This window comes from Lissotriton vulgaris, unplaced genomic scaffold (assembly GCF_964263255.1).
Source record: "Lissotriton vulgaris unplaced genomic scaffold, aLisVul1.2 SCAFFOLD_1178, whole genome shotgun sequence".
In the NCBI taxonomy this organism is placed as follows: domain Eukaryota; kingdom Metazoa; phylum Chordata; class Amphibia; order Caudata; family Salamandridae; genus Lissotriton; species Lissotriton vulgaris.
In genome coordinates, this window is record NW_028241612.1 from 577,173 (window position 1) to 599,356 (window position 22,184).

Here is a 22,184-nt window from a genome sequence, read left to right on the forward strand (position 1 = left end):
TTGGGCTCATTGTACTCGTGGAGACAAGCTCTAACCATCAGGGCAGCAACCCTCCTCACATCTGAAGCTGTGCAGTCCTCAAAGAGCTGGTTCTCCTGGCTTCCTGCACCAGCTGTCCTCCTTATCTTGCTTTCTGTGCACCAAAGTCTTGGGACTTCCCCCAACTGGTCCTTTACAGGAGGGGACACGGTTAGACCTGGCACCATTGGCGTGGGTTTCCCTTCCATTTTTTGCTGTTGCCTCCTGTATTTTTGCTATATGTTTGGCTGGTTTAGATGGGGGACTGTGCCACTGCTATTCCGTGCCACAGTGCAAGTGCTCCGTATTGAAAAATGTTGTAATGGATTAGTAACTGCATGATTGGCTATTTGAATTACTTGTCAGACCCTAGTACAGTGCACCATGTGTGCCCAGGGCCTGTAAATCTAATTCTGCTTGTGAGCTTGCACCACTGGTTGTGACAACCACAGAAGCAGCTTGTAAAATGTGACTCAGGCCCGCCATTGCAGAGCCTGTGTGCAGCCTGAACTGCCATGTTAAGTTGGGACGTGTACCCACTTACCAGGCCCTAAACCTTCCCTTTTCTAAATACCAGTCACCCCTAAGGTCGGCCCAAGGGCACGGTGCATTGTTTGTAAAAGTTAGGACATGCCCTGATGTGTGTAGCATGTCCTGATAGTGAATTACAGCCAATTTTGTTTTTCACTATTGCAAGGCTACCTGCTCCTTTAGGCCAGAATGAGCAGTTTGATTATAACATCTTATAATCCTAACTGACCGAGGGAACATGGTAGAAAGACACATTTAGTATGCCTGAGCTCAGAATGATAAAATACATCTTTTAGTGAAGTTGGTTTTAACTTTCTGTGTTTGAAAATACCACTTTTAGAAAGTAGGTATGTTATTGCCTAACCATCCAGCCTGCCTCTGCTAGGTTTGTGTATTCCATGTCTGGTTTGTGAGTGTCAGGGGCTGGGTGGCTCCAGGAGACAAGGTGACTCAGTACTAGGCTGAATAGACCCATCTGCATTTGGGAGTGGTGGGAGGAGTAGCACCTGGGCCTGAATAGGGTTGTGCCTGCCTTCCACAATGCTGGCTCCGCCTCCTGTGGTGCATCTGATGACCCTGGCCCACACTGTCAAAGGAAGAAGTTGTGCAGTGGCAGAATGCACCCAGAACTGGTTTGGACTAGGTATAGACACTCTGCCTTCAGAGACAACGGATTTGTGTGTGTAAAAAAAGGAACCCAGACCCCAGAACTTTAGATCACTTCTGGGAATCAAGACAACCCTTTGCCAAAGAGAAGAACCAAGGAAGCTGAAGGAGGAGACTGCCCCTGTGCTGTGCTGTTGGGGTTGGCCTGCAGTGGTTACTTTATTACCAAGGAAAAGAGAAAGGAACGTTGTGTGTACTTTTGCAAACTTGAAGAAGAATCTCCAAGGGCTTGAATTGTGCTTGCCTCCTGCATGAAGTCTCAGGGAAACAAGACTTCACCACCAGCTCCCCTGAATTCCCTTGCTGGGAATTCTGCCTGCAGAGAGGTGCCTACAGTTGTTTGGGCCCTCTGAGAAGAATGAGTGTTGCTGGGAGCTGGAAGCATGACGCAACGAGGAGAAGCGTAACGCCACCGCAGCAGTTGCCGTCGCATCGCCGAAGAAGTGTGCCGCAGCTGTTCAATGTCGCATCATCAATGAAGTGTGTCGCATCACCAGAGAAGCGTGTCGCTGCCATAGAGGTTGCCATCGCATCACCGGAGAAGCGTGTTGCAGAGCCTGTCGCAACTCAGAAGTTACCGAGTTCGCTGCACGGCCGTTGGGCGTGCACGCATCGCATCCAACGTTGTCACATCGTATCAAGGCGCCATTTTCCCACATCGCACCAGATTGTCCCATAGCATTGAGGCGCCATCTTGTTGCATCGGGCCGCAGTAAGAAACGATTCATCAACTCCCCACACAGTAAGGAAGCGACTTATCGCCTCCCCTGCACAGCAGTAAGGAACCGACGCATTTGCTCCCCTGAGTGTAAGGAACGACACAGCAACTTCCCTGCAACCGTTTTGTTTGTTTGTGTGACGCATCTTAGGTATTTTGAGAGTAAAGTGTCGCATTTACCATCAACATTGAACTAAGCTATTCTCTGACATTTTAAAGTCTATTTTTTATTACAGTATTGTGGATTTTTGTTGTTTGGTCTTGTGTTAAGTCTAGTAAAGATTACTTATTTTTCTAAACTGGTGTGGTGTCCATTTGTAGTGTTTTCACTGGATTGCTGTATGTGTTCATAAATGCTTTACACACTGCCTCTGAGATAAGCCTGTCTGATCATGCCAAGCTACCAAAGGGATGAGCAAAGCTTATTTTAGAAGTGTAGCCCCTTACCCTGACTAGATCAAGGGTCCCTATTTGGACAAAGATACCTACCTCTGCCAACTAGAGACCCCCAGTTCTAACAACATGTGTGTGCACACTTGTCATGTGTAACCAGCCAAGTGCCAATTACCCTTGCTGCGTCACAGCGGCCTTATCTTCAAGGCAGACACAGGTGGTAAACGCACACAGTACGTTTGCCATGTGATTACCGTGGGTGAGACACGTTGTGAGACTCAACCACATTTAAAAGTTCAAAACCGGGTAATCCTAACAGCTAAATATCTGGGTATATTGATAGGGCAGAAACCAGTTGCAACACACCCAATGACTTCTTTTCTCAAAGCAACTCCACTGATGCCCGCTCTGACCATTTATTCATTCTGCAGACCTACAAGGGATTGTGCCCCCCTCCGTTCACCTGGTGACACAGGGTGGCAGAAGCAGGCCTCAGTGTCACACTGTGCGTGATGGAGACATCCTCCCACGGCCTTGGAACCCATCCCTTCTGACTGGTAGCAGAGGAACTCCAGGGAGGCCCACAGTCAATTTGCTTCACAAAGAATGGGAGGAGCCAACATCAAAAGACCAAAAAGCAAAGTTGCTATGAAATTTTGGCCGCCACAAGCCAGCTATCACTGTGGTAATGTTTTGGACACCTTCTGCTTGCTTAAAACTCAAAAATTCAAAAAGATTGTAAGGCCTCACTATCACAGTCTGTATTCGTATTGAAAATCGAGATCTAGTGAGTGTTTTTCCTGCTCCTCTGCAGGAGGGTCCTGTCCACCCTGAGCTCGGATAAGTGAAAAACCAATAGGAGTGGTGGTATTTCACCAGCGGCCAAAAGGCCTGAATACACTTTCCCTACTAACCCAGAGGAAGGCTACCCCCTTACTTGTACAGGGGGCCAATGGAAAAAACACACCTGACCTCCGTGAGCCCTGGCTGGGTTTGAAGAGACAAATAAGCCCACTTGGGGACTGCCCCCCCAGCTGTGCATGCTATTGGATGGTGTATGGCCAGATGTCTGGGGCTCAGAGCGACCAGGTGCCCAGACTCAATGGACAGCCATCTGATGGTTCCATCTCTTTTGAAAAAGGATTTTGCTCACCCACGAAGAAGACAGGGACTCTAAGGCCTGGGTTCTTAGGGCATGAACTGTGTATCAGACAAATGGCTATCCTCATGGAGACCTCCCCGGCCTTTGGCACGCTGCCTTGGGCACTTTGCGACTCAGTGAGGTGAAGAAGGGAGTCCAGGGCAAGGGTCTGTTCCCCAAGGCCAGCAGAAGCTCTGACCCGAGGCCAGGCCAGCCCTTCTGAACATGAAGAAGCAGGTTAGACCTCCTGGTGCCTGCGGGACTCCGTCCCATGCACTTTGTGACATGGACGGGGTCCCGCAGGCAGGGGTCTTCTGGTTCTGGGCCATCTGGAGCTCTGACCAGGGCCCAGATAGAGCTTCTGAACCTAGACAAGCAGGGGAGATCCCCAGGTGCCTTTGCGGCCCTGTGCTGGGCACTTTGCAACACAGTGGCCAGAGAAAGGAGACAAGAGCTTTCAACCCAGGGCCAGTCAGAGCTCTGGTCACAGTTTCTGAATCCGGGCGAGCAGGGGAGACCTCCCTTGTTAATGTGAAGCTCTTTCTCAGACACTTTGCGACACTGCAGGTCAGACATTTCCCCGCGCCCAGTGGGAGCTGAACCAGGATAATCAAGGGAGATGTTCCAGTGCCTGCAGGGACCCATTCCATGCGCTTTGCGATGCGTCAGGCTGAAGAAGGGAGCCCAGGGCCAGGCGCTTCCACCGCAGGACCAGCGGATGTCTAACCCGGTCAGAACGTATTATGTATAAGCAGGGGTGACTTTTCTGTGCCTGTGGATCCAGTCCTGTGTTCTCTCCCATGGCCTTCCAGAACAATACCCATTCCTGTAATCCATGCACAGTGAGTGACAGAGGGGGATATTCAATAGAATGTATCCAGCCTCTTGGTCCCCTGACTGAGTTTGAAGCTTCAAATGAGGAAGCTCGAAATTCTGAACTCTGATTCACGTGCAGGTAATTACTTTATTTATTTTAAGTATAAAATGTTGACCGTGACTTTCGATGGATGCATGGTAAATGACCCCTGATTTAAATGACACCCAGGCCTACTACAAGCCACGAGTGACTGAGTACCCACAAAGGGACTTGTTCCACCTGCAGTCTTTCATGAAAGAAATGCACTGTAAACTTCCTGTTCAATGTCACTGATGAGCCTAAAACATTTTCTTTTTAAAAACTCTTGTGGAACACATGAGTTATTAGGGCCAGATGTCAAAATGTTGCAGAGGGTACATGAGGCCTGGGCGCCATTTTAGATGCATTTCTTCCAGATTGTCAAGTGGCTTTTCTCTGATAGGCCCATTCGGGGATGTTTGGCTTTACCTCCCTAATTTATCACTCAAGACTTATGCATTCTTGAAGACTACGCCTCGGTAACAGGAGAATGATATTGTGAGCCCCTGAGGAACTGCAGAGCTGCAGATGGCAGGTATTAGGTGTGACCCTGTGCAACCTGAAGCTGCCGTAACCAGGGTGTACAACCACCATGCCCCCTTCAAGATAATTACATTGGGCTGGTACAATTCACACTTCTACGTAAATCTGCACCACTCCCAGGCCTGAGTCTTGAAGCAGATGTGTCCATGAGAAGCCCTCGGTGAATCTACCCTCGCTCTGTACTCCTCACAAAGCAATGGATGCATCTGAATCATATTCTAGTAGGTAAAAAGCTTTAGACTGGACTATGGTGATACCCTGTGGCATCAAATGGAAGATTGGGCATGCACAGTGCTGCTTTTATATTTACTTGGTGTAGGAAGCTGGCTCTGCATGTAATATCGCCATTAGGTGGTAATACCGTGCACAAAGTCCAGGGGTTCCCCAAAAGTGTCCAGGGCTCAATGTAAAACCCAAAGTGCTCTGTTAGTGGTAGTGTGGGCGGGCAGCCTTAGGCCTAACACAGAGGAGTGTTAGACATTTATTGCACAACATTGACCAATAATGGACACACGACTCAAGGAGATCCAGACCAATTTTAGAAAGAATATACTCTTTTTATTTTAAGACCAAGATCTTCGAATTAAGGTAAGTACATTTTTAAATAAAAATATTTTTCAGTTGCAAAAGTAGACACCGATTATTTTCGAAGCAGTTCAATGTTATCCTATGGGGAAAAGGGAAAACAATAATGCAGATTAACAGGTAAGTACCACACTTGCATATCCAGTGTTTGGGCCTACAGGTCAGCACTGGTCAGGTGAGTACCAAAACTGCACCGAGAACAACAAAAATTGGTATGCAGTTCCTGAGAAGGACAGGGGAAAAGTGACTAAAGTAAGAACAAGGATGGTGTTCATTGATCAAAAAAGAGGAAAGGGAATTCCTCCTTTCGGATATAATGCCCTCACACACCCAGCCCACTAGGTGTCATGCTTCATCATTGGGCTTGCTCCTCGTCGGGACGGCGGTGCAATTCCAGATGGGCACCCTCAGTGGGGGCTCTTTGGCAGAGATCTATTTATCCTTGCCGTTTGGTGAGTGTGTGTGTGGGGCCCTAGAGTGTACCAGTGTAGTGTGTTAGAGGTGAGTCAGGGCTACTACTTTAATAATCCTGCCTCCTACCCTGATTAAAAGAGTGATGGCAACTAACCACAATAATGGGGTGGGTAGTTGTACTTATGTGGTCAATATGGTCAACATGTTTCTTGCCTTACTGTCCCAAGGAGGATCTAGCGGCAATTCTTCAGGACCAAAGGGAACGGAAAAGCATTGGTTAACTACACTAGATGCTGGTATCGGGGTACATTGACCTGTAATTTACCAGCTACTGGAGCACCATGTGCATGGAATGTCCCACTAAAGGCCACATCGGTCAATGGCATCAGAAGAGCACGTTGAAGTAACGTGCCGTTACGAAGGCTCACGCTCTGTCGGCGGAGGACCTACCCCGTGCTGTCAGCTCCAGAAGGACCAAAACCGCACCACCAGCAGCTCTGGGACGGCCGGGTGCAGAGGTCAAAGTCAAAGTTCGACCTAATGCTTGTCAATGGAGACAGGGGGTGCCTAGAGCCACACTGCTTGCCTGTAAGTGGAATGGTTGCAGGGGCCCGGCTATGGGGGTTAGCACAAGCATGGGGGGGCCCAAAAAGAAGCACCACATATATTCCACATAGGGCACAGGGGTGGGCAGGTGCAGGGTGCAAAATTAACATTGGCGCCCAATGCTTTTCAGTAAAGTTTCTTCTTTTGACAAACAGACTACAAATGTCGCAGAGGAGGTTGCAAGAGGGAGACCAACAACAGAAGAGGTAAGTAAACATTTAGGAGGTCGCTGGGGCACCATTGGTCCACCTCACCAAGCCTCATGGGCTTTAGGTGCCTTTCAACATCGAAATCTTCTTACTGGAGCCGGTCGCAGTCAGGAGGAGGCTCCGGATTAAGTTTCCAGGCGCTGTTGAAGAGGTCAGAAGCAGTAAGCCATCACTGGACTCAAGGTCAGGATAGCTGGAATGACTTCACTGGGCAGTAGGGGCAATCAGACTCAGGCTGTGGGTGTCTGGTGCAGAGTGGGCATGGATTGTGGTTCCAGCTGAATCCGAAGCCCTTGGAGTGGTTTTCTTCTGGACAGGTCTGCTGTCCACAGGAGATTAGAGTCCTTTTCGAGGGTAGCAATCCTCCCAGGGTTTTCAGAGGTCGCAGGTTCACAGAAGCTTGGGACAGGCCGGTAGGGCTGGGGCCAATGCAGTCGTAGTCTGCAATGTTCTCTGCAGGGATGTCTTCTTTTTTCTTAGGTCATTGCAGATCTAGTTTCTAGGACTGGCTGAGTCACCTAAATACTAACTTTAGGGGTGTTTTAGGGGAGTAGCTGGCAAGGCTAATAGGGGCCTTACTTGGGGTGAATACGCTCTATTATACCACCCCCCAGTGGGAGAGTGCATATACCTAGCCCTGATTGGAGCAGTATCCCCATCTTCAAGATGGCAGGGACTGAAAGATGTGCTTCACCACGCCTTCCTCACCTTAGGTGTAGAGTTGGCAGAGGTGGGCACACCTCCTATTCTTTTAGATTTTCCCACCAGTTTACCCACCCAATGTGGTGGTGGAAAGTAGGGGCTGCCATCTGTTGCCAGCAGCAGCGGCTGTGTTTTGCATTCAAAGGCAGCAGGCCTTTGAAGCTTCCCCTTCGAGCACTGGCCCATCCTGGGGGTGGAGGTGTGATACCTGCGCCCAGGATGTGCATTGTTTCTGGTCCTAGAGAGAAGGGGCTCCCCACCCAGGGGCCCAAAAACATGTCATAAGTGTGGATTTATTGAAAGGAGTTGTTTGGTACAAAATACTCCTTTGGTGAGTGAAGCCATCATGGTGCTGTAGAATTCGACTTGTAGAGTTTTCAGCCCAAGTATTCTCTATGGCTTCACTGGCACTTACACTTTTAAGGAATTAACCCTAATACTGTAGGTACATATCTGCTCATGAAGACCTCCCTTCACCTGTGCCATAGTGCACCCTGCCTTAGGGCTGTGTAGGCCTGCTCGAGGGGTTAATTACCTATACCTTCATTCAGCGCTGGCTGGCATGGCACCCGGGCAGGGTGCCAGGTTGACTTTGTCATTTTCTACCTCACAGGGGAATGCAAGCTGCCAGGGTAGTGGCATGATCCCAGGTAGGGGGGACCCTCTTCAGCTTCCAGTCCCTAGCTATCCAGGGCCCTATTTACTAGGGATTTACAGGGGGCAGATGTTCCAATAGTGGATATGTTTTGGGGAAGAAGCATAGGCACTGGGGACCTGGTTGGCAGGGACACTGTGCACTGGAATTGAAACTACATCAAAACCAGGCAAAAAGTGGGGCTAACCATGCAAAAAGAAACACTTTCTCACTCTTATTCGAGGCATTACTGGGTCCTGGGGCAATGTTGCTGGTCCATGGCAAAAGCTCATCATGAGGAGATCTAAGGCTGCTGGAAAGATGTGACTTCTTCCCACTCCAGCTTCATGTAAGATGCAACTTAGAGCAGAGTCTGCTTCTCTGCACCTGTCTGCTGCCCACCTCCCAAAAAACGCGCCTTTGCTGACCTGGAGAGAGAATGAGCTGTGTGACCTCGGAGACCACTGTGACCACAGACTGACTCAGGGTATTTATTCCTGGAGGAAATCAGTACATTGAAGAGAAATCAGGTGAGTGAGATCTGACTTGTTTAAGGTATACATAATAAGTGATTTGAGAGCAGTAAGAAAGCGGTTTGAAATATTTATGTATTTATATAGCGCAGCTACTACCCTACGGCGTCTTGGCACTTATCATCCAACATCCTGCCAGCAGTGAGAAGGAGGAGTGCTAAAGTACAAAGATATAAAGATATAACAGAAAAAAATAAGCCTTAAAAAGCCAAGTCTTCAGTCCCTTGCTGAAAGAGATCAGGTCTGGCAGTGATATTTAAAAAACGTTTGCCACCCCAGTTAGAAAGTCTTGTTTTGGGGACCTCCACCAACATGTGTGCAGAGGACCGTAGCATTCTGGTCGGTGTATACCAATGAATGTGGTCAATCAGATATGCAGGGCCTTGGTTATGCAGCACCTTAAAGGCAATGCAAAGTGCCTTAAAACGAATCAATTTTTCCTCTGGGAGCTGGTGTGGAGCAATGAGGGCCGCCTTTGTGGAAGAATATTTTGGCAATCCAAAAAGCAATCCGGCGGCAGAATTCTGCATAACCTGCAGTTTGACAAAAAGAACTTTGTTTAGTCCAATCAAAAGGCCATTGCAGTTGTCCAGCCTTGACAGGACTAGTGGCGAGACCACAGATTTCTGTAGGTCCAGTGGTATGAACGGGAAAGTTGTCCTCAAACCCTTCAGAGTGTAGCAGGTAGATGAGGTAGTCACTTTCACATGATGGGAGAAAGACAGGGTGGTGTCAAAGATGACTTCCAGATTCTTTGCCTTAGTGACTGGGATGGGGGGAGGTCCTAATTCCGTGGGCCACCAGTCCGAAGACCAAACGGATAAAGCTCTACCAAAAAGAAGAACCTGTGTCTTATTAGAGTTCAACTTGAGACAAGTTTCTGACATCCATCTACTCACCGGTCTCATACAGGCGTGAAAGTTATGGACTGTGTTATGGGAATCATTTGAAATGGAAACTATAATCTGGGTGTTGTCAGCATAGAACACCATAGCAAATCCAAAGGATTTAATAAGCCTGGTCAGGGGAACCACATATAAATTAAAAAGGTTCCGGCTCAAGGACGAGCCCTGTGGAGCCCCACATGGAAGCCTGAAACTCTGGGAGCTGAGACCATCCATTTCCACAAATTGTTCCTGGTCCGCAAGGAAGGATTCAAACAGCACTAGGCTGGCACCAGCTATGCCAATTTCTTGGAGGCGGTGTATTAGGAGGCTATGCTCCACCATATTGAACGCTGTCGAAAGATCCAGTAGATCAATGCCGCCACGCCTCCCTTATCTACAGAGTGCTTGATTTCCTCTGACGCCGTGATCAGTGCAAGCTGGGTGTTGGGTCCACTTCAGTAACCATATTGAGATGGATCCAGAATGTCATTGCTAAGAATAAATGTAGTCAATTCTTGGTTCATATATTTTTCCAGCAGTTTTTGCTGGTAAATTGTAAATTGTAAATTGTTGTGTCTTGTAAAGCGCACTGCTACCCGGAGGCCTCGTAGCGCTATAGACCGCTGGGGAACCCGTCCTGGCTTTCCCTGTGAGATAGTCCCTCCTGGGGGTCTCCAAGGTGAAACCAGGCATCCCCGGCGTTTGTGTGGGGCCGTTGTGGAGATGAGGCAAGCTAATGCCCAGAGTTGCCGAGTGTGCTCCCTGGTCGGAGTAGGCACCGATGCGAGAATTATCAGTCCGCTGATCCTGGTCCAAGACCCTGCCGCGTCGGGAATCGAACCCTGGTCCCGGGCCGTTCTCTGCACTCGGGTCTGCCGCCTCTAACCAGTGAGCCACACCTCCTCCTCGCTTGGTAGTGGCAAGCGGGCAATGGTACGATAATTGCCTGGGTCTATTTTATCCAAGTTGGCTTTTTTTAAAAGTGGTAAAATTGAGGTTTTTTTCAGGAAAAACACCGGTTTTAAGGATGAGATTGAATATCTCTGTAAGATGGCAGGCAACTAGCTCAGTTGCAGAGAGTATTATCTTGGGAGGGCATGGGTCCAATGGCGGCAGAAAGAAGTTTGATAACCTGTTCATATGTTATAGGTGGAAACTCTGAAAAGAGTGCAGAGTCGGGGTTACCAGAGTTGTTAAGATCATGTAGGTTCCGACTTTCTGCATCCGATGCTGACAGCTGAGAGTAAGAGATATAAGGAGCACTAGCGTCCTGTATCTCCCCTCTATCCACATCTGGGAATGCAGTATTAACTGCAAATCTCACTGTAAACATGTCATCAATACAAAGTACCTTACTACAAAAGGTTGAGGCCAAGGTATCGCAGAAGGCTTGATCCAGTATATTGTCTCTGGGATCTTGCACTCGGCTGAGTTTTTGAACTGTAGAAAACAGTCCTTTAGAATTATTTTTCGCTTTCTCAATTTTTCTGAAAAATAATTGATTTTTGCAGTATGGATCATTCCTTTGTACTGGGTTAATAATTCCTTATAACACTCTTTTTCCTTTATATCATAATTATGTCTTCACCGTCTTTCTTGTCTGCGGCATTGCCTTTTAAGAAGTCTAAGCTTTTCTGAAAACCAAGGTTAGGTGGGTGCTGTCCTATTGATTTTCCCAGCTGTTTGAGGAGTTGTTGCTTGAACTGATGACCCAATCCAGTAATGGTAGTCTAAAGCTGCTATCTCCGGATCTTGGGGTATGAGGGGCCTGCTCAATCTTAGTTGATCATTAAACTCAATTTTGTTCAGGCGATGCCATTGGTATCGCCTGTGGCTTCTGATAGGAGGGGATCGATTGCCAGCTGTAGGAGGCAGTGTGAGAGTTAACATAACTGCTGCATGGTCTGACCAAAGTAGGTGCAGGATACTTTTAAACTCCAGGAACGAACAGTATAAAACTCCATCAGGAGTTGTCCGGCTCTGTCGTTGGGCCTTCAGTCAACTGTGCCAGACCTACATAAGGGAAATTGAGTCCTTATCATGCTGATTATCTAAGTGAAAGTTAAAATCCCCAAGGATGGTATGATCCTGTAAGCTCACTTTGGTTTCGAGTAACTGCCCCAAGGTTTGTAGAAAGTTAACCCTTGGTCCAGGGGGACATAAATCAACATTCCAGTAAAAGAGTGCTTGTGATGAATGGTTATTTTGAAGGAAAGCACTTCGCAATTGTCTCCGGTAGAGATCTCATTAAAGGAGGTTTTTCAGGTTATCCCGATAAACAATCACTAACCAACCCCCTTTTTTTCCCTGTACGATCTTTCCTAGTAATATAGAAACCTGGCAGGATAGCCACCACAAGGTTTGGACCTGAAGTCTCATCTGCCTAGGTTTCCACGACAAACAAAATGTTGAGGTTCTGCTCTTCAGGTCCGCAAATTCAAACATATGTTTGATGAGCAAGCGTGCGTTGATAAGAGTGCACTGCTGCCCAGACTGGGCCTCGTGTGAGTTACAGGCGTGTATGCTTTTGATGTTTGAAAGCATCTTCAACCTACGCCCTCTGTGCCTCCTACTGCATTTGTGGCACCTTGCTGCTGTTTCATAGTCTAACAGGCTTCTGCCTAGAGGGCGTGTCCAGGCACTATTTATTTACAACGGTCAATATTTTGTCTTGTCTCCTGTGTTTATTAAGGAGACGCATATCTCATACGGTGAGAGAGAGAGACGGCGGCAGGTTGTGCGTGGTTGAGACAGGGTGACCTGCATGGTTGGAAGTGAGGAGCTGGATGGGGCAGAAGGTGTCACACTGCTTACAAATGACATTTGTGTATTGTACGTAGGCTGTGGGGTTTTAGGTTTAAACCTATAATAACTGATAAAACCCCACTGAAAGAAAAATAGCCCTCACCGGTGAAAACATATAAGCACTGAAAAAACACCTGCACAACCACAAACTAAATGCCATTCAAAGAAAGGAAAAAGAAAGTGAAAGAGTCATTTTGATCTTACTGAAGGGGTCAATAAAATGTAACTTTGTTATACAAGCTAGTAGTAAGAAAGACTGGCTAACATTATTCTGCTTGAGTTTTGTTCTTTAGGGATGCCACTAAAATATTGTTTCTTCTTCCTTTTACTTTTTTTCAGTTTTGTGGCCTTTGGTCTAAAGATGCAGGGTTTAGTTTCACGTTTTAGGTTTAGCTTAATTATTTTATAAACTGTAGAGAATCAGGACATATCAAACTCACATTTGATATTTTGGCTGCATTTGATTCTTTCACTGATAGGTAAAACGGCTAGTTTTATAAAAATCTTTCCTAATATGTGTCATCACATTTACTCACAGAGAATGGGTAAAAACCCTTAATACATCAGACCATAGTTTCTAGTGGGACAGTATTGATAGTAAGTGAATTGCGTCTATCTACCATGTTTTTTCAGTGTAGAAAGCAATCAATGATAAAAGCAAAACGTTCCATAAACACCGGAAAAACACTTTTTCTGCTGTTTTTAGTGGCGTGAAAATGTGTAACCACTGATAACAACTGTTTTTTAAGATCTTGAAAACACTGAAAAAACCCCACCAGAATTTACCAAAAATAGAAACTGAAAACAGGACAGCCTAATTGTACGCTATAACACTGCTGGGTACTGGTAGTACTCACTCTGCTGGTGCAGGAACGTACCATTGTTGCCCTACTGTTGCTGAATTGTTAAATTGCAAAATCCACAAATAAAGAATTAGAAAAGAGATATATCCAGACTGGAAGCAGCAGTCTCACTCTCTGTTCTCTTTGCAGACCCAGCCCCTGAGGACTCTTCGTCCAGCCAGTCCTCCGCCTGAAGGTAGGTGCCGGCCGCACTCCAAGGGACATAAGTTACTCAATTATAATAATAATCTTCTCGTTTGTTTCAGTTTCAGTGGTTAAAGTATGACTACAATATCTACTTGTGAAATGTACACCTAGGATTGTATGAGAGAAAGGTTTGCCATCTGTGTCCATTGGGGGACTCCAGGATTTGATGAGGCTTTCGTCAGGGCGGGTTTGTATTCCTAGTGCTCCCCAGGTGGCGTATATTCTGTACGTAAACATTTTCATGTGGCATGCATTCTTTGTCATTGCATGCACAAGGCTGTAAGCCGTGGAGAGTGGAAGCTTAATAGGTGGTACGGATGGTAGGGACCCTTGACGATTGTTTGACTACAGGGCCAACCCCCCACACCGCCCAATAAGAGGGTACTGTAATGTATCACGACGTGACGGGCAGAGTGAGATACGGGGTGGACGGCGAACTGTCATCTCCGATCACTATGAATAGCTGTGTTCGGCAAGTTGCGTGCTAACCCCTTTCCTGTTCTGTCTGTATATAAATGATCTGGAGAACTTTTTGAACAATGAGGTGATTGATGTGCCAAGGGTGGGGCAGAGAAACCTCCCCGCACTATTATATCCAGATGATTGCATATTAATCTCAAGAAAAGGTGTGGGGTTGCAAACTCTTGTCAATAGATTCAGTGAATTCATGAGTGACTTGGGCCTAAAGACTAATATAGCCAAGTCACATGTTATGTTGAAGGGTAAAGTACATTGTAAAAAAAGATCCTGTTTTATCAACAATGACAAGTTACTCCAGGCATCAAGTTTTTTAGGTCTCGCCTACGCAGCATGCATGTTCTGCTTAGGAGAGAGACCTTTAGCCATCAGCACAGCACAGCTTTGGGGGCAAAAACGTGCACACGTTGCATTGCTTGCAATGGCAATGCGTGCACATCTGGTGATTCCCTTGCGGGAGTGCGCGGCGGCATATGGTCACAATCATCGCGCTTTGCTGCATGCTCCAGCAAGGGAATCGCGCAGGCCCCCTCCCTCTGTTACCGCGCGCTTGTGCTGGTTTTTTTCTCGCTACTAGTGCCACAACTTTCAATTGAATCCCAGCTCTTGTAAGGATCCCTGCTGGTAACAGGACGCATAACTGTGTTTTCTCTCACTCTCTCCTCCCTTAACTCCACTCTCACTCGAGAGAGGTAGAAAGGAAAGCAAAAATCAACATAGTGCACCATCTCTGTGTTCGGAAATAAAAAGCATTCGCGTTTAAGGTGCATTTTAATCAAAAGCCATTGTAAAGAGGTATGGATGTGCAATGAGATCAAAAACATAAAAAGTATATATAGGCCATTTTTTAATGAAGCTGCTGGGCCATGCACCAGCTGGCCAGACAAAAGACTTGCCTGCAACTGACTCCCCTTTCGCTCCTCCTTTATTAATAGACCTCCATCAGCCTGACTCCTCCCACGGAGAGTGCATGTTAGCTGAGAGTTAGGTTTTGTACATGTGAAGACAAGAATGCACCAAAGCCCTGAACCAGGGAAGGCAGAGTTACTGCGAAGTGTGCGCGCAGCACAGCAGTCGTCCCGTCAACCTGTGAGCCTGCAACAGTTTCGAGTCCTCTGGCTATTTAAATTTTCTGTTTCTCTTTTGCCTGCCGTGGTGGGGAAGGCAACAGGGCCTTCAAAGGGCTTGCAGCAAAGCATGGACATTTCATTTTGGGAGGGTTGGTTCGAGCACGGACACTTATGCCACGGGCGGCCGAGTTTCAAGAGGCGCCCTTTTAACACTGACACTGATGTGGTATTGTCTTCCCCTTGCTAAGATTTGATGAAATGTCTTTTCGCAGGAGGGCACTCAACTCGGACTTGAGAGTGGAGGCATTATATTTCTCGGTTCTTCTGACTCTCAGCGATCAAATTTCACTAGCCAGCTGCGCAGAACCGGGCTTTTAGATCGAGCCAAACTTCCAAGGCAGAACTGGGCGTCCTGGCTTAGAATTGTGGGGTGAAGAATGCTCTATTACTTACCGGTAATCTTCATTACTCCGGGTCCCGTTGTCCTCGTCCTATTCATTACAAAGTGGAGATGACCATCTCCCGACAGAAAAAAACAAGAGGAATGCTGGGACACAAATACTGCCCCTCCACCCGGGAGTACGTAAGCAGTACTTACCCAGCAGCCCTCCTGTACTAACAAGTCCAGACAGGAAGGCTGGCTGCCCGGGAGGGAGGGAGGGGCGTATGAATGGGACGAGGACAACGGGACCCGGAGTAATGAAGATTACCGGTAAGTAATGGAGCATTACCCCCTGGTCCCTTATGTCCTCGTCCCATTCATTACAAAGTGGAGAAATACCAAAGCAGAAACCCGGCCTTCCGCACGCACAAGCACACCCAGGAAACCACAACAAAGCAGCAACCCAAGAGCGCACCGAGAAGGAGGAAAGGAAGACCGCAGGAAACAACCGGCCCGCAACCCAGCACAGGACAGCAGGGAAAGCACCGAAGACAAAGAAAAAGGCCAGGGCTCCAAAGAAAAGGAGGCCGCCAACCCGAGAAACCGGAAACCAGGACCGGGGCCAGGACACAAAGGACCTGCCAAAACAACCCACCGGAGAAGGCCGCCAAACCCAGAACCAGCAGAAAGGCCCACAGGACCGGGCAGATGCACAAGGAAACCGAGACAACCCGGAAGAAAGCCAAAGAAAAGAACGGCCAACAGAGCAGAGGCACAAGCACAAGCACCCGAACCAAAAAGGAAGGAGAACGCACAGGACAGAAAACCGGCCAACCTCCCAAAACCAAAGGACACGACCCCAAGGAACCTGAGTTGGAAACTCGGCCGAGGAGACCCAGGAAGCAACAAGAACCCAGGAGCCGAACAGGATAGAGAACCCGTCCCGAAGGACAGGGAGGGGAGAAGAACCCCAAAACCCCAGAACCCAGCCGAAAGCCCACCAAGCAAGGAGAGACCAACAAGACCGGAACAAAACCAAGAAACCAGGAAGGACACAGAGGAAATGACCACAACCCCAGAAAAACCCCAACCCCAAAGGGAGGGAACACAAGGCAGGAGGGGAGCACAGAGCAACCGGGAAACCCCAGCAGCGGCCCAACGAGCCAAGAGGGCAGCACAAGAAGGCGCCCACACGGCACAGGACCGCCCAGGAACCGCACACCCAGGCCAGACAAGCAGCAAGGGCAGGAGCAGAGGAAAAAGAAAAGCCCAGAGAGCACAGCACCCAGACCACAACCCCAAGGCCAGAACCCATCAATACTGGAGAGGAGCCACAACAACTCCAACAGAACCAGGAAGCCAGGACCAGAGCCAAGCAACCCGACCACACAGGCAGAACGGCAGGCCCAAGCCAACCCCAGAAGGAGCCCACACAGCACCCAGATGAAAACAAAGGGCAAGCGGAAACACGAACCCCCAGCACAAAACTGCCAGACCGCACAGAAGGCCAAAGCGGAAGCAGAAGGAGAAAAAGCAGAGGACCAAGCAGCAGGAAACAAAAGACAACCCGCAGTCAGGAGGAAGGGGCCCGCATAGGACAGAGCACCACGGAACCGCACCCGAGGCAGAGAGGGAGGGGGGTGGGGCACCCAAACAGACCCACACCGGGAACAAAACCCGGGGAAGCAAGGGAGGAAGAAGCGAGCCAGGGCCCCAGAACCAGGAAAGGAATAGGAGACGACCAGCAAAAAACCCCCATAGCAGGCCGAAGTACAGCACAGCCAAAACCCACGAGGCAGAGCCCGAGGCCACACAGAACCAGCAAGAAGGCCGCAGAGCCAGAGCCACAGAACCCCATACAGGCCCACAACACCGGGGAAACAAGCCAAGGAAGAGAACTAACAGCAGGAGAAGCCCATAAGGAACCACCAGGAAGCGGCCCCAACTGCAGAACACCCCGCCAGGACCCAAAGAGAGACCAGCAAGGAAGCAGAGCCCAAAAGGGAGCCCAACAAACAGGAGCGACAAGCCCCAGCCGAAACATCAGACAGGCAACCCCCAAGGGAACCAGGCGAGACCAGAACAACCCAGGGACTGGGAGCCAACACCCCTGACAGAAGACGGCCCAGGAAGCCAACAGCACCCAGCATCCCCAGGAGGCCAGGCAGGCACCAACCCGGCCAAGCACAACCATTGACCAGACAGCGGAGCACGGGGACAGCACACCAACCAGGAGAACAGGAGACACTACAGGAAACGGCAGCAGCCAGGAGGCCCCAGTCAGGAAAAAAACAATCAGGCACCACGGCCGAAACAGGAGGGGTGGACAGGAAACCTCAGAAGCAAGCCAAAGGCAAGCACAGGGGGAGCCAGTGCAGAAGCAGCCAGGCCAAGCACACAGAAAAGGCCCCCAGACAATACCAGAAGCCCCAGGCCGGAGCAAAGGGAGGGCCACAGTATCAGGAAGACCCAGGCAGTCAACCAACCAGGTGCCCTGCAGGGAACAGATGAGAACAGGTGCAGGCAGGGAGGAACAGAACAGAAAAGCCGCACCCAAGGCAGCACCAGCCACCCAAGCGTAGGCAGAGGGGACAGAGCACCCCAAAGAGCCCCCGGCACGACACCGGCAAGCATCCAGGAGAGGAACCAGGCGTAGCCCAAGGGGTGGGAGGAACAGGGCCAGTAACCAGGAGCCCCAAATGCCCACCAACCACACAGAAGCCAGGAAGGGAAAATCCAGGGCACCCAAGCGAAGCAGAGGCAACAGCCAGACCGCAGCGGAGGCAAGGCCACCGAGGGAAAACAGCAAGGCAGGCCAACCGGAAACCAGAGGAGCCCACAGGACCCCCAACCCATGCAGCGACCCAAGGAGCAGGAACACAGACCCACCATCAGGTGGGGCAGGGAGCCTGAAAAGAGGGGGTACAGAACGCACCCCAACAGACCTACGCCGAAGAAGCCACACCGAAACAAGAGCAGCAGAGGGCAAGGCACAAGCCAGCAGGCAAGAAAACCCCAACAACACAGGGAACCCCAGGAGCAAGCAAAGGCAGAGTCAGCAAAAAGTAAAACAGCCACCACAGAGGTGACCAGAACCCAAGCCAACCCGAGGCAGCCCACAAACAGAAAGAGCGAATGCCCATAGAGCTACCCAGAGCAGGGGCACCCCCGAAGAAGAGAACCAGAGGGAGCAGACCCTCGGAACGTCCACCACCGGAGAACAGCAAGATCCGGGGCGGGGCGGAGGCAAGGGCGAAGGCCAGAAACCAACCACACAGGAGGCAAGCAGCGTGGACACCTGAGGCAGCAGTAGGAAACTTTCTCTTTTCCCATACAAACCCCGGCACCCCCAGGAGGCACCGAACCAGGGACAAGACACACTCCAGAAGGAATGCCAGGCAACACACCAGGACCGGCAGCAGAAGCCCAACAGAGCACCCACGAACACCGGACATCAGGACAGCTGCAGGGGGCGAAAAACAGTCAGAGCGGGGGCCAACAAGGCCCCCACCGCAAAGGAGACCAAAACATATCCATATGTAGGAAAGGAACAAGATGCCCCAAGCCACACAAGCACGCCAGAAAACGGAAGGCATCCCAGGGTCGCAAACCCTCGAATACCCCCCCTCCCCTGGCCGAGCATAGAAAGCACAGGCCACCGGAGAACCAGCAGGGGGAAAGCGTCAAACAGTATGAAGGATACGGCAGGCCAAGGCGGAGGCACAGCGCCCAATACATCCAACTGAGCGAACAGAAACGTGCAGTACACGCATAAACCCCCAGAGCCATATCACAGGATAAAGCACGAGAACACGGAATAGGAACTGGCAGGACTAAACTGAAACACCCAGAACCACCAACGCCGCAGACATTACGAAATCCCAGAGAACCAACATGATGAGCGAATCCCAGACGTCCAGCGACAGGAAACCAAGGTGGGGCAAAGCGCAGAAGCAAACACCAGCGAGTGGCCCATCACCCAGAAAGAATGGCGCCAACACCGAGCCGCAGCGGAACAGAGGGCAGGGAACGGGAACAAAGGGACTACCCACACACAGCGCCCAAAGTTCACATGCATGGGAGAAAACAGACAGACAGCACATGAGGCGCATCCAGCAGATCCGAACACCCCCACTGAGCAGATCGTTTAAAAAAAAACACAGCAGCACACACAAGCAGCTGGTAGTCCATCATCCGGGCAGCAGCCAATTTGAGGGACGGGTTTGCTGTAAAAACCTGCGGCTCATATTCACTGATAGCCGCGAAGAGACCAGTGGTAGCAACCACCACGGATTACTTCTACAGCTGACCGAGCGCGGACTACTGCACCAAGTGTAGAAGAAAAAAGAACCTGAAATCGGGACTCACAGGGAGTGGGGGCCAACCCCAGGAACAAGGCCCCCACACCACCGTCGGTCCAGAATCCAGCAGGAGCCCATCCAGCGAGGCACAGCTCCCCGGCCAGGCTCGGGAAGCCGTCTCGCTTCCAGTAGCACCCCTCAAACCTGACATGTCCGCGCGCTCCCATCTCCGACTCTGGTCCACGTCAGCACGGGTGTGAGCAGCGACACACCCCAGGCATAAAACAAGCTGTGGTAGTATTTCTACAATGTTTAATACACAAGCCTCCGTCGAGCCGGAACACCAGTGAACCACACAAGGAAGGACCCCACACGCAGGGCACAGAGAGAGAGCAAAAAACACTGCAAAGCGGGACTCACCCAGAGCGGGGCTGGAGCACCACGAACAAGGCCCCCACCCAAACAGCCGGCACCGGAATCAAAACATCCAGCGCAGCGCGTCTCCCACCCGGCCAAGCTCGGGGAGACACGCACAGCGACCGGGAAGCAACCGGGAGGCAGCGCACCAGCCGCAAAGGGCCGGTAAGAATCCGGAACACCGGCCAGGAAGAAGCCATGCCTCCCAGCAAGCCGGCAGGCCGGGAGGCAGACACAGCAGGAAACATCACCCTTGCCCGCGAAGCCAGGCAGCCGGGCAGGGGGAGCAGAGAAGAACCTGCACGCCACCCCAGCCCAGCAGGAGCAGGCGCAGCAACATCAACAGCATCCATCAGTCTATTCTGTCGAAGACAGAAAAAAGAACAGGAGGGCTGCTGGGTAAGTACTGCTTATGTACTCCCGGGGGGGGGGGGGGCAGTATTAGTGTATCAGCATTCCTCTTGTTTTTTTCTGTCGGGAGATGGTCATCTCCACTTTGTAATGAATGGGACGAGGACATAAGGGACCAGGGGGTAATAGCAAAATTGTACAGATTTTTTTTTTTTTTTAAAGTTCCTCACACAATTTAGGGTTGTCCTGTAATAGAGCTCTCTTATGGCCATTAGAGGATGAACTTTCGTTCCCAAATGGAAGCCTCTTCACTGGAAACAAGGCTTTCCATCAGTAGTTCTAATGTTAAATATTATAGGGACTAAGGGCCAGATGTAGGTAGGCTATTACCGGTTGGTAACGGCCGAATTCGGCCGCTACCGACCGGTAATAGACTTTTCCTATGTAGGAGGCTTTTTTACCGATTTGGTAAATAACGAATCGGTATGTACCGATTCTGTATTTACCGAATCATCATTTACCGATTCGGTATTTACCGAATCGGTAAATGAGATGTAGGAAGCACTGTAAACGGTGCTTCTGGGCTTTAAGGATTCGTTATTTACCACCAACTATTAGTTGGTGGTAAATAACAAATTCCTATGTAAATGCAAATATGTGCATTTACACGTGTGCCATGTGACAGACATACGTGCCCTTAGGGCATGTATGTGTGCCACATGTGCACACAAGCACTAATCAGGGGTGCAGCAAGGTGTCAAAGTGACACCCTGCCACCCTTGACTTTTTCCCAATTTTACCGAATCAGTATTTACAGATTCGGTAATTGACATTCATTCCTATGGGCCTCCAGGCCCATAGGAATGAATGGCAAATACCGAATCAGTATAAATACCGAATCTTATATACATATATATATATATATATATTGCCGATTGATTACCTACATTGCATTTACCGATTCGAAAATACCGAATCGGTAAATTAAAATTACCTAAATCTAGCCCTAAAACACTAACATCGGGGAAACAGCCACCACACCTAAATACAAGCCCCTTGCCGGCCGAGAGTCCTCAGGCTTTTAAATTCACTTGGAACGTAGGACCACGTGCTCATAAGACAGAAGGGAGTGATTTTTTTCCCTTGGACTTTTATATAGCGCAAACTTGGCCCAATTACATGACCACTAGATTATGAACTCCTCCTACATCGGCATGTTTCACTTCCTTTCTTCCCGCATCCAAAGGATTGTGTCCTGTCATTGACATGCGGAACTCTCCGACCATTTCCAAGGCAGTAGGAGCTCAGAGAGAAGTTTGTACACACACTAAAATTTATTTAAGTTTGTGTTGTTTCAGAAACTTCCAGAGCACCCCTGCCCTGTTAAGCTAAGCTCACTACCCTCCCAAAGGAATACGTTTACACACAAGCAACCTTACACGTGGGCGAAAAACACACAATTTGTGAATTGCAAAAGCAGTTTGGCACTTGTAAAAAAGCTACTTGCACATGTAAATTTGGCAAACATACGCAAATAAATAGCTCTGTGCGTCGGGCCTCTATGTTCATAAGAAGATCTGCACAACATTATTACCCCCAGGTCCCTCCGTCCTCGACACCTTCATACTTACAAGTGGAGATGACCATCTCCCGACAGAAAAAAACAAGAGGAATGCTGGGACACTAGTACTACCCCTCCCCCCGGGAGTGCATAAGCAGTACTTACCCAGCAGCCCTCCTGTTCTTTTTTTTCTGTCTGTCGACAGTGTTGATGGTGTGCTGGTGCTGCTCTTGCTGGGCTTGAGTGGCGGTGCTTCTGTTCTCCCTCTGCCCAGCTGCTTGGCTGTATGGGCGCGG

General features: G+C 49.5%; 1 protein-coding gene across 1 annotated transcript in view; it reads left to right on the forward strand.

Moving 5' to 3' along the window:
- LOC147670603 (saoe class I histocompatibility antigen, A alpha chain-like) overlaps positions 1 to 22,184 on the forward strand; it is a 526,786-nt gene that overhangs the window by 489,870 nt on the left and 14,732 nt on the right. The window contains exon 7 of the mRNA XM_086948135.1: positions 13,273 to 13,318. Within this exon, the coding sequence (XP_086804261.1) occupies positions 13,273 to 13,316 (44 nt within the window). The 3' untranslated portion in view covers positions 13,317 to 13,318. The remainder of the gene's footprint in view (positions 1 to 13,272; positions 13,319 to 22,184) is intronic.